The sequence below is a fragment of the Sparassis crispa genome (assembly GCF_003851025.1).
Source record: "Sparassis crispa DNA, contig_000007F, whole genome shotgun sequence".
In the NCBI taxonomy this organism is placed as follows: domain Eukaryota; kingdom Fungi; phylum Basidiomycota; class Agaricomycetes; order Polyporales; family Sparassidaceae; genus Sparassis; species Sparassis crispa.
Window position 1 is genome coordinate 1,532,340 of NW_020939754.1, and position 12,152 is coordinate 1,544,491.

The following is a 12,152-nucleotide window of genomic DNA, read 5'->3' on the forward strand; positions in this document are numbered from 1 at the left end:
AACGCGAGGTTTGGACCACAACACGAGGTTTGGTCTACCGCGAGCGCCTATGAAGTGGAAATGGTGGCGGCCACACCTGGGCGTATAAAAGCCCGAGTGGTGGCACGGATTGTTTAAGCACACCTTGTCCTTCAAGTTCTCCCTTCCATCCTTCTCCGTCGATCGCTACTCACCTTGATCTATCTCTTCCCTTCCTCACACGATCTTCCTCCACTCTCTCCTTCATTCACTTCGACGTTGTCGCCCCGGTAGACGACCACCAAGGCACGTCCTCGCCGCGGATGCCACCCACGAACTTTGATCATCCTCTATTCATCCACTCGCCATCGTTGTTGACCTGCGCCACGCTAGACCTAGGAAGGTACGTTCATTGTAAGACGTACATCGCGTCGTTGTCAGAAGCTCACTCACTGATGCGCACATACAGGCCATAAGAGCCAGAGTGTGACATCAAGAGCAAGATCACTACTACGCAGGAGAAGTTCGACCGCGAAACTGTGTGAGCCCTAAGAATATTCAGTTTACACTGAGAAACATGTGAGATACAACCAAGACTCCACAACAGAGCAATGAGTCGGCCCCCCGAGTGACCCTTGACCTTTTCAAGGTACGTCCTTCTGTCCTCTGTGGTATACGTTGAGCATTAGTCACGACCTTGAATTGTCCTTGCCAGTCAGTCCGCACTCGTGAGTGTGCGATGCACAGATGTCCATTGAGGTACGTCTGACCTTTATCTGCCATGGATGCTTGCTAACAATCGTCTCGACATGCACGCTGCCGTCTATGGCTACGCCACACCACATCAGAGTAAGACAGGTATGTTCACTCCTTGGTATTCATCGCCGTACAATCATGTGGCTGATCTGTCGACGTACACAGACTATAAACGTAAGAGTGTGACATCAACAACAACGGCGACATGGCCTGGAAGCGATCAAGTGGCCAACATAATGTGAGAGTGAGCGAAGCCGTGTAGTGCGGCAAGAACACGAGACGAAAAAGCTGAGTCATAGCCTTCGGTTTGAGACTTTTGTGGCACGCGCTGGATGTAAGATGGTGAGTCCTTCTCAGTCGGGACTCTATTCATTGAACGCCACCTACCAAAGTTTGCTCTCTTGGTGCAGTGTCCACGTGCTACGCACACATATGGCCAGTAAGGTATGGCCTCCTTCGTATACCATCAACTGCGACTGACAATCGTGTTGCTTATATTGCGAATATGCTATCTTGAATGACAACTGCACCAACACAGATTTGAGGTGTGTCTACTTACTGGGGTAGTTATGCTTGACATGCTGACTGGCTCGTAGGCGTAGGCCATCACACTAAGAGAGTGAACTCAACCACGAGAAGTTAGAACGATCAAACGATCGGTGTGTGATTCAGCTTCTGTGACTTACGAAAGCGGAGCAAGAGTGTCTCGACAAGAATGCTAACATGCTCAAGCACGACGACACTGACAGTTCTGATGTTCTGAACATTCTCGTTTTCAGCACAGGCCTCAAGACGTATTCAAGAACAAGGACAGCAGCACCGAAGCCTCCGGCGGGCGAAGAGGCATACGACGGAGACGAAGAAAAAAACGAAAGCAGCAGAGGTAAATGACGAAGAACATGGGGCCGGCACCTCAATCAAGCAGAATGACGATAAAAAAACAAATGAGAGCAGTAGAGGTGATGAAGAGACAAGTCAAAAATGAGAGCAGTGGAGGCATTTGACGAAGAAGAAAAGGAAACAACAGCCGAACGACACGACGACAGGAAGAAGACGACGAACGGATAGGGTGGAGCGGGAGTCAGCTCGAGGGCATATAAGGTGCGTCCCGAGGTACGGGCCGACGTCCGCTTTCGCTCGTCGGTCCTGGCGCAGGCCTTTTCGTGGCCCTCGGGATAAGTACCCGCCTGCGCTTGTCACCGGCGGGGAAACCAACGTGCGCCAAATTTTCATCTGCATTTCGAATTGGATTTCCATACCATATGTACTTCATGTAGTGTATAATGTCGTTCCTGCTGTGGTGCCTCCAGAGAGCCGCAGAAACCGCAATCAACTTCGCACTTGAGCATTGCGATTAAACGAGCTTCGGTCGGGGTAAGAACCTCCCCGTCGTCGTAGACTGAGTGTTGCCTTTGCCTCGTCCGGCACATGTGAGGGGACCGTCGTTGGTGAGGCGCCAGCGTCAGCACTAGAACGTCTTCTGGTCTTGCGCAGTTGCAGGAGAGTCAGGCAGCAACTGTACAACGGTCGACCCACTAGTTCAAGCGATAGCCCGGGGAAATTGGCATGAGCCGAGGAATTGCAAGGGCCGTGAGTACGTCCCGATCAGCCAACGATAGATGATGAAGAAAATTCGACACTGACTCTCACCACACTCGCTGCGCTCGGAACGCCGATTCGACTTGTCGTCATGGACTGCAGTCGCCGGTCAAGATCTGGTAGTCTCTGGATGGCGATACAACACTTCCAGGAGTCATCTGAAAGGGTGGCAGTGATAACTTGAATGTGTGACGCGTCGTGACGAGACGCGTTGCTGGAGGGTCTAGACTCTCGCATGCGTACGTCTGCCATCTCAGCTCCCTTCCTCAACGCCTCATAGTCCTCGCTGTCCCTCGCAGCATTCCCCGGGCCTCCTTCGATCACGATCCTGGGTGGATCCAGCAGTCGTCACTTGTCCACCGTCGCACTCTCTGTCGACTGCGTTTTTAAGATGTGTGCGACTACGTAGTACGACCCAAGTGCCAGCTGCCTGCAATCTTCTGGAGCAGTTTCGTGCTCAGTGGACTTTCTCCTCAAACCATTCCCTCATCATCTTCCGGATGGAAGTGGAATGACGTGGTGCGCTGCGTCTTGTTCTAGCAATTGCCTTGGCTAATCACTGCTCGTCGACTCTCTACAATGCATGCTCCTGGCTCCGGGTGCCCCGTTTGCAGGATCGACAATCCGGATGTGCCTATCCCCGACCTTGAGAACGTTCAGGCTCGCTACTTCCGACGCGGACGATCATCCTTCGGGGATGCGCAAAATACTCGTCCCATGCATTGCAAGTGATTGGCGGCAGAGAATATGCGGAAGAGGGAGTTCCCGCAACCTGTTCTCGGAGTGCTTTCCTGGAGGAAATTCGCCGGGAAGTACGTCCACGCATGCACCACTATTCCTGCCGGTATGCTCTACCTCCATCCGTATAGCGCGAGTAATGCGGCGCACGCTCGATTACTGGCTGACTTTCCTGGCAGGCTATCAGCATTGTCCACAAGGACCGATGCTCCCCGGAGGAGAACGTGCATTACTCCGAGACGTTCTCGTCGACCTCCAGCATCAACATTCATCAATACATCGTGAAAACTCTAGAAGTCACCTGCATCTTTACATCCAGAGCCGCGTGAGTCAGCAACCTACTCGCCCACCGTTGAATAACTGTTATTTTTGCCAGGCTTCAGGTTCGATTTCCATACCTACATCTGCTCCTCCATTTCGTCTGGCTTTATGTGCGGATTTCTCGTTCAATGCCGCGGCGATTCTACGCATTCGCGAATGTGAACCCGTAAGGTTTTCAGCTGTCAGCCGGAAGTAGCCCAAATCACCGCGACTGCCTCCAGGAGCTTACGGTGGGGAATGGAGCCTCGACCTGCACATTTAATCGCGGCTAAGACTCGCGCTCCTCGCCACCGCGGCCCGGTATGTCGTCCTGCATTCCCTTAATTGACAACATTATTTACTTTTTTCAGATCATTGTCCGACGTCGCAATTCGACTAGTCCGTCATGCCTCGAACATGTAACTTTTCGATGATCACGTCGAAGCTACTACTCGAGAACGCAGTAAAAGTACGCGGCCTTCGCAACTCGCATATATCCGTCGTGCAACCATTTATAGCAGAGTGCTGGACCGCGCCCGACGTAAGGATACCGCACCCAGGTGGTGTATCCTTGACATTCCACCCTCTCGCTCAGGTTTCGGACAGTATCGTGCAATGTTCACACCGCTTCCGCCATCGGGCTGATCTCCGCGTCGTGAATTCAGAAGTGGGCGTACGCGTCCTCTGCCGCCTGTGACGCGGCCGCGCGGCCGCTCCGCCAGACCTGCGGTAGCTAGAGAACAACACCCTCGCTGCGAGGTACACTGCAGCCGGTGGGTTACCCATTGAGATTTTGGGGGAGACAGGAAGCCCAGTGCGGCGCGCTTGAGGGACAACTTGATGATTTCTGCGAATTCAAGGCGCGCGCGGTTGGCCAGCACGAGCACGCCCCCAACAGCTTCAGCCGCTTCTCCTTTCCGTGGCGTGCAAACTACGTCCAGCGTGAGATGTGCATCCCCTGCGTCGCGTGTCGTCCAGCGTACCGTCCAGATACCGCGATGGCCATTCCCGCTACAAGATGCACTACCTTCTCCGATGTCTGCCGGTCTTACAGGCGGAGACGAAGGACAGTGCCTGCAAGAGAGACATCTTGATGATTCGAGCGAGTTGCGGTCTGTTAGGCTTCGCGCTCCGTATGGCAGGCTATCCTTGAACCTGCAGACCAGAAGATATGGGAACGGGCATCATGATCCACCTCGCGTCGTACACGCGCGTATGTCGTGAGATCTCTGCGGCGCTCGGAGTCTGCTACTGCGTCCAGGATCACAGTGCCCCGTCTGTGCTGCAGGTGAGTGCCTCCCGACTTGGTATTGTGTTCTGTAATGGTATTCGCATCCACTTGTGCCTGCCTTCCACCATCGGATGTATTCATCTTGCAACCATTTACAGCAGAGTACTCATAGCCTTATGTGAACTTGCACCATCCAGGTGGTGTGATCTTTATCTCTCACCCATTGTTCAGTATTTCAGACAGTCATGCAATGCACAAATCACAACTGTTTTGCTGATGTCTATGAATCTGTGAATTCAATGTCTATTAGGTACGTATACAACAATGCCAATCCATACTAGAAAGAGATACATGTGTATAATGAATTGCTCTACAGCTATATACCAAAGTGAACATATGGCACCCAGGTCATATAATCTTTATGTGCACCAAGCCTCTCATGAAGATTCTGAATGGCATTATGCAATGCATATGCAGCCTCAGTACTGTCTGGTCGTATTGAGGGGTCCTTGTTCTTGAAAAGGTGTGCATACACATCCTCTGCAACATGTGGTGCAGTTGTATCTTTGATAGACCACATTGTTGCAATTACCCCTCGATAACCTGCAAGCAGCATTCCTGCTGCCAGATGAACTGCCTCCTCTGAAAGCTGTTGGTCTCCAGTAGCAGTCATGCATGCTGAGAGAAATGCAAACTCAGCATGAGGAAGAGACAACTTGATGATCTCTTCCAGCCCCAAGTGAGCTTCTCCAGCAAGTAGCAGTGCACTTTTGAGTGGCTTGTCCTTATTCTGCACCCCATGGCATGCAAAATGTGCCCAACTTGAGAGTTGCATTCCCTCAGATACATTTGTCACAGTTGCATCAGACTCTTGCAGAGATAGAACTGTGTAGCCTTTAGCAAGTTTGGAGATCTGATTGACTTCTTCTAGTGTGCCCAGAATGACTGATTGTCCTGTTGCATTAGGCTGAGCCACAGTCAACATATGAAATGGTGCTGGTGTCTCAGAAGGTGCAGACTTTGTGAGAGAACTGATGGTTGGAGTGTATGAGGAGATTACAAAGTCTGACAGCTTTGTGCCAGGTTGATTGTCACTATATATGCCTGCAGCATGGATAGGCAGAAATGCAAATGGCCCAGTTGGGCACCACCACAGATGTTGAAGTTGATTAACAGGTGATGGAGTCTATAAAGATACCTATCAATAAGATGTACCTGAGATAAATTATATGAAAATGAACATACTAGAATTTTCAGTGCATCTAGTACTGGCTTGACCACACATAACCACAGTTGAGAGAGCAGACTTTCAAATATTGCATTAATGTCTGGTGCATTGGAAGAAGGACCTGATGCTCTCTGAGATGGAATGCGACCCCCTTTGCACATACGATCAAGAATGCTTTGCATATTGTTGGCATCTTTAATGGTACAGTCAAGAGAAATATGAAGAACCTGATTTGAGTGAGGTTGAATCACTAATGCATCACATCTATATTTGCTTGCATTCAAGATAACCACAGGACCACAACAAATACTTGATGTGAGCTGTGACAGTGTTTTGGGCAATAAGAATGTCTCAAAGCCAGGAAGTGCATGAATCTGCTGAATAAGATTTTCTCGCTCCTGCACTAGTCGGCGATAGTGCTGACCAGCATTTTCTAGAAACAAAGCATTGCCTGTATCAGTATTATATCTAGCTTGAGCAGTGCTTCCCTGCTCGAGTTTGATTGATAGCTGCTGGAGTTGCTGAGAAATCTCAGGATATGCTGCTGATAAATTATCAACAGGTGTGCGGAGTTGCAAAACCTGGTTCCAAACAACTGAACGTCCCTGTTCAAGCCATTCAATAGCAAGATTGTAGTTCTCTGACTCAATAGCTGCTGCTGCTGCGTCCCTGATTACTTGTCCTGCATTTTTTAGCTCATGATAACGGCCTTCCATTTTAAGTCCCAGCCAAGCTACCTGAGGTAAGAGGCCAACACCAACTGTATATGCTTCAAGTAATGATGGATGCTTGAGGATTTGAGCACAGTATGCCCATTGTGAAGCAGATTTAAATTTAACTGATGGTGGACCCATGGTATATGCAGCAGATTGATAATGTGACATGGCTGACTGCATTATAATAACTCTCTCAGAAGGACTGAGTTCATCCAAATGCTCAAATTGTGTCAAGAAGAGATTTCCAAGGTTATTTAACCAGGACGGTTTGTTTGGATGACCATCTGAGGCGAGTTGCACTACTTCTTGCTGCAGTGTAATGGCTTTCTCAAGGTCACTAAGTTTGCCTAGTCTCTTAAACTGTATGAAGAAAGAATTTCCAAGGTTGTTTAACCGAGAAGGCTTATTTGGATTGCCATTTGGAGTGAGTTGCACTGCCTCTTGCTGCAGTGCAATGGCTTTCTTAAGATCACTGAGTTCTCCCAGTCTCTCAAACTGTGTCTTGAAGGAATTTCCAAGATTGTTCAACCAAGAAGGCTTGTTTAAATGACTATCTGGAGTGAGTCGCAATGCCTCTTGCTGTAGTGTAATAGATTTCTTAAGGTCACGGAGTTTTCCCAGTCTCTCAAAATGCCTCAAGAAGGAAAGTCCAAGATTGCTCAACCAAGTAGGCTTGTTTGGATGACCATTTGGAGTAAGTTGCACTGCCTCTTGCTGAAGTGTAATGGCTTTTTCAAGGTCACTGAGTTCCCCCAGTCTCTCAAACTGTGTTAAGATGGAATTTCCAAGATTGTTCAATGTAAATGGCTTGCTTGGATGACCATCTGGAGTGAGTTGCACTGCCTTTTGCTGCAGTGAAATAGCTTCCTCCAGGTTACTGAGCTCTCCTAGTCTCTCAAACTGTGTCAAAATGGAATTTCCAAGATTGTTCAACCTAGAAGGCTTGTCTGGATGACCATCTGGAGTGAGTTGCACTGCCTTTTGCTGCAGTGTAATGGCTTTCTCGAGGTCACTGAGTTCTCCCAGTCTCTTAAACTGTGTCATACAGAAACTTCCAAGATTGTTTAACCAAAAAGGTTTGTCTGGATGACCATCTGGAGTGAGTCGCACTGCCTCTTGCTGTAGTGTAATGGATTTCTTAAGGTCACTGAGTTCTCCCAATCTCTCAAAGTGCCTCAGGAAGGAAAGTCCAAGATTGCTCAGCCAAGCAGGCTTATTTGGATGACCATCTGGAGTGAGTTGCACTGCCTCTTGCTGCAGTGCAATGGCTTCCTCAAGGTCACTGAGTTTTCCCAAGTGCTCAAAGTGTCTTTGAAAAAAATTTCCAAGGTTATTCATCCTAAAAGGCTTGTCTGGATGACCATCTGGAGTAAGTTGCACTGCTTCTTGCTGTACTTTGATTGTTAGCTCAAGATCGCTTAGATCTCCTAGTTGGTCAAAGCGATCACATAGGAAGACCCCCAGACTAGTAAGACATGCAGGTCTATCTTCATGGTGAGCAGGAATAAGTTGTAATGCATGGTTATGCAAGAAGATTGCCGTCTGAAGGTCTGCAAAATCACTATGATCCTTGAAACGAGTTCTCAGAAAAATGCCAAAGGCATGCAGATACTGATGTTTATATGGATTGTTATCAGGAATGATGTGCAGAACATCATGGAGCATTGAGATAGATTTGCCAATATCTGAAGCTGTTGGAAATTGCTTTATGTGGTTGAGAAGAAGCTTTGCAAGATTGTGCACAGCTGTCTCCCAGTTTGCATCATCCTTTGAGACAGTGTTGACAAAATCATAGTGTAAAGAGATAGCTCTGGATAGATCATCTTTACTTTGAGACTTCTTGTACAAGTTGAAGAATATCTGCACAAAATGTAACAGAATTAAAGGTTTTGCAGCAGGTTCAGCATCAGCCACAGCCTGCATGGCAGCTGCATACATCTCATCAAGATTCTGCCTTGTTAGATCTTCAAGCTCTGCAGCAACATGAGCACATTATCTGTATCCAACAAGCACATATACATACCTTGGCCAGTGATCTCAGCCAAAAAGTGTGACCCATCTGGAGGAACAATAAAGCATGATGCTGAAATAGCACAATGTGGACCATCCTCCAGCATTGTGAATGCTTTAGCAAAGGCTTTGAAGATAACATCAGTGTGGTTGTCCAAAATCAGAGAACAAAAATTTCAGTGCATACGTTGGCCTTCATCCAAAGCCTTTGCCAGTAGTTCATCACCACTGAGTTCCATGAAGCCCAACTGCATGCTTTCATCATCTGGAACCTTGAATGATACTACCAGCATGCAGTTCAGGGCTTCAGAGGACCTATGGGGCCATAATTAGATGACTGGTTCACTGGTGGAGAACGTAGAATATGAGACAAACAGTTTGATTGCCCCAGTCAGCTTCCAGGATGACACTGCAGTTTTCATGCAGTATCCAGTCTTCTTGATTTCGTCTCCATTCACCAAGACAGAGAGGTAGAGTTGTGCATTGTCAGGCAACTCAGGCTGCACGCCATCGGGGAATTGAATTGTGATACCTACATGCAAGTGAAGTGGAATTCAGCAACCGCTGTGGCCCAAGTACTAATATTACACTTACCAGTGAGGTATACTGTTGTGCTGGATGAGCGATTCAAGTCAGTAATGTGTCAACATCGATCACATTATATATGCTCACCTCATAGTGATTGTTTCGGGTGAATCGCGAGTGAGAGATAGGAGGATGATAGAGAATAGAGAGGAACTACACCAACTGTACCGATATTCAGTTAGTTATAAGCAACCGCACGGCAGCACGTTGTTTCCTGTGCTCGCTCGGAGCGCGTGGAGGACACGGGTTTGTACCATGGAGTTCCACTGCACGCGCCCGTAGGTGCTATAAGGTTCATACCTGTCGTTCTGGAGCCACATACCAGTGGTGAGCGCTTGAGCATGGCAGACACAGCAGTGCTTGTCGTGATCGTGCCTCGGACACGCGGAGGCCTTGCGATGAGTGTCGAATGTATAGGGCACGACCACTGGCCCTGCCCATGGGATGAGTCGCAGAGGCTGAGCACGCCGAGTCACAACGCGGCTGACAGCCGCGTAAATATTGCGCGTTCCACAGAGACATCGAAGTCGCCAAAGTCCGAGCGGACGCTGCAAGCTGGTCAACGCGACCGCGGTCCAAAGCGCGTTGCGCCTCTCCGGCTATGTCATCGACACCCTCCGCGAGCCAGTGCGGGCAGTACTCCTCGCTCTCCAATCGGCCTTGCTTTTCTGCGCTCAAGCGAATGGACGGTCACGCTGGACGTGCTCGAACTCTGCAGTGCCCCGGCGGCAATGGCGAGGCTTCGAAGACATCGATGTGGACCGAAACATGTGTCATGGAAGACTAGGTCGCAGTCTCAGAGCCACACTATCATACTCCACAGCCGCCTTGTCAATAGATTAGTTTCTTTGGATCACCGCAGTGAATACGCACCGCCACGACGCAAGCCCTTTTCCTCGGATCTATCTCTGCGTATACGAACAGGCTTGCACCGACCACGGCACCGCCAATCCGAGTTGACAGGCCAATGGATAGAGCTAGGACGCCAGCGGCACCGGTGCGTTCCTCAGTAATTAAAGTTGTCGCTGATGTGGTCTAACCTGAGACCACAACACGCGCCCGGATACTCGGACAGCTCTCCTTGGACTTGCGGGCTAGAAGATTGGGGAATGGGCGTTAGTCACGACTGTGTCCGATTTGCTCTTTGATTCTCGTTGGAACTAAGCTTGTCTGTCTAAAGTTTCGGAACTCTTCCTTTTAATTTCCCTGATGTTGGCGGTTGACGGTGAAGCACGGCTGGTCGATGAGGCTCACATACCTTTTGCATCTCAGTTTTTTTTTTTCGTGATGCTTGACTGTTCATGCATTCGCCCTCTGCATCATAGCATCCGCAGGTAATTCTTCTGCATTTATACGTTGAGTCAATGCTGATGAATATCTACACTAGCTTTCCTGCTTCCGGAATATGCAGTAACCTTTCCTAATGAGATTGACTACATCCAGAGACGCACTTGAAAACATCCGGAGCGATGATTTGTTTCCGTCGAACCGTTTTCTCAGCTTCGTAAAGACCGTTGGCTTGGTGCTATTGCTACATTCGTGAAGTGCACACCTCATAAGTGCGACTGCTGTGAAAGGCTCGTCTACTCACTATCTACTAGAGGTATGGTCATTTATTCAGGAGAAATAGAGCGCGACTCATTCTCTCGCCTTGACAGCTATTGTATCTACTAGCTGAAGACTATGTCGAGGCGCTTTCATTGTCTGAGCTGGTACGTCAGTATGTGTCTCGATTGCGGCTTGACATCTCTCACAATCACAATCATCACCGATCTGAAGCGTTCTCGGCTCTCTGAGTGTATGCAGTAGGAGGTCGGGTGCGGCTTCCTGCTGCAGTAGTGTTCCTTTGGAGCTTGTTGTGTTTTGCAACAAACCTGGTAGCGTTGATCCCGATGAAGTCTATGTAGCATGCACTGACTTGTGACGTTTCGGTAACCATGCCACCATATCCTATTTCGTCGCCGCCATCCCCGTCTTGGGCACCCTTTGGAAAACGTTAACGTACGTATCCACACTTCCGAGTCGAGTCTTTTGCTGATTAATTTGCAGATGTGTGCTTTGTTTATCGTGTACAACGGGCATGTCACCCACCAGACTGTGCTGATCCTTCGACAGTCATCATTGCGACACGAGGTAGCAGCGTCGTGGCCGACATCGTTGTCCTTGTGGTAACCTGGATGAAGACCTAAAGACCAATAGCGTCAAGAGAAATGTGAACTCGGCACACGTGAAAGTTCCGCTGGCCAATCTCATATTGCAGAACGGTAGATGCAAGTACCATTAATCGAACATGTCAGCTCATTCTTCCGCAATTTGCACAGGCACTTTGTACTTCGTGTGTGCTGATATACTCTTGACGAAGCATTCAAGGTGACGCTGCATTTCTAGGTCCCTTCTTTCGTCGTTTCCCGAATCCTATTCGACTACTACGGCGTGCGTTCGGCTACCAATGTACTCTGCCTACCGTTGACACGCCTTTTCCGCGGCAGGCCTCCGCATACATCATTTCAATGTGAAGCCCCCGCCTCTCATTTACACCAAATAGCATAACTCTCTCGTGCTCACGTAACTGTGCATATTCATCTCTAACATCATCTCTTGTTTCATCCTAGACCTGCACCAGATCCACAGCACGATGTCGTCGCCGACCTCCCCTGCAATGGGACGACTGCTGCACAGACCCTGAGATTCGCGACAAGGATCGTCGGAAACATGGGCGCCTCACTCCGTCTTGGTTCTCCCTCCCGACTTGAAGACTTCGAGGGGTTGCACCTCTAATGGCAATAGCTGTGATGGTGAAGGGGGCGCTGGTGGAGGGGGACTTAACCGGAGAGGAGAAGCTCGTTGAGGACCAGGGAGTATCGTCGGAGCCGCTCAAGATGGAGTCGATTCCCGTGGGCCAACAGATGGATGAGGATGTTGTTTGTTTATAAGTGAAGTGAGTGTTGATCCTCTCCTGACGCTGTCATTGCTGAACTGATTGTTGCCATCGAATCCAGATGTTCCGACGCAGTTCTCCACTTTCTCAACG

At 49.1% G+C, this 12,152-nt stretch overlaps 4 protein-coding genes across 4 annotated transcripts; 2 read left to right on the forward strand and 2 right to left on the reverse strand.

The window, feature by feature from the left end:
- Positions 1-822: 822 nt before the first annotated feature.
- Positions 823-1,321, reverse strand: SCP_0805140 (hypothetical protein; the record flags this gene model as incomplete). Its single annotated transcript, XM_027761102.1, has 3 exons — positions 823-1,042; positions 1,102-1,205; positions 1,274-1,321. 3 exons carry the CDS (start codon positions 1,319-1,321, stop codon positions 823-825), a joined length of 372 nt encoding a protein of 123 aa, XP_027616903.1.
- Positions 1,322-2,941: 1,620 nt separating this feature from the next.
- SCP_0805150 (hypothetical protein) lies at positions 2,942-3,785 on the forward strand (the record flags this gene model as incomplete). Its single annotated transcript, XM_027761103.1, has 5 exons — positions 2,942-3,157; positions 3,231-3,376; positions 3,428-3,538; positions 3,594-3,672; positions 3,723-3,785. The coding sequence occupies 5 exons, from the start codon at positions 2,942-2,944 to the stop codon at positions 3,783-3,785; spliced, it is 615 nt and encodes a 204-aa protein (XP_027616904.1).
- A 4,263-nt stretch (positions 3,786-8,048) lies between these two features.
- On the reverse strand, positions 8,049-9,213 carry SCP_0805160 (hypothetical protein; the record flags this gene model as incomplete). The annotated part of the gene is made up of 7 exons (XM_027761104.1): positions 8,049-8,076; positions 8,139-8,499; positions 8,550-8,663; positions 8,724-8,851; positions 8,912-9,068; positions 9,131-9,150; positions 9,209-9,213. 7 exons carry the CDS (start codon positions 9,211-9,213, stop codon positions 8,049-8,051), a joined length of 813 nt encoding a protein of 270 aa, XP_027616905.1.
- Positions 9,214-11,898: 2,685 nt separating this feature from the next.
- SCP_0805170 (hypothetical protein) lies at positions 11,899-12,054 on the forward strand (the record flags this gene model as incomplete). Its single annotated transcript, XM_027761105.1, has 1 exon — positions 11,899-12,054. The coding sequence occupies one exon, from the start codon at positions 11,899-11,901 to the stop codon at positions 12,052-12,054; it is 156 nt and encodes a 51-aa protein (XP_027616906.1).
- Between the last annotated feature and the right edge of the window lie 98 nt (positions 12,055-12,152).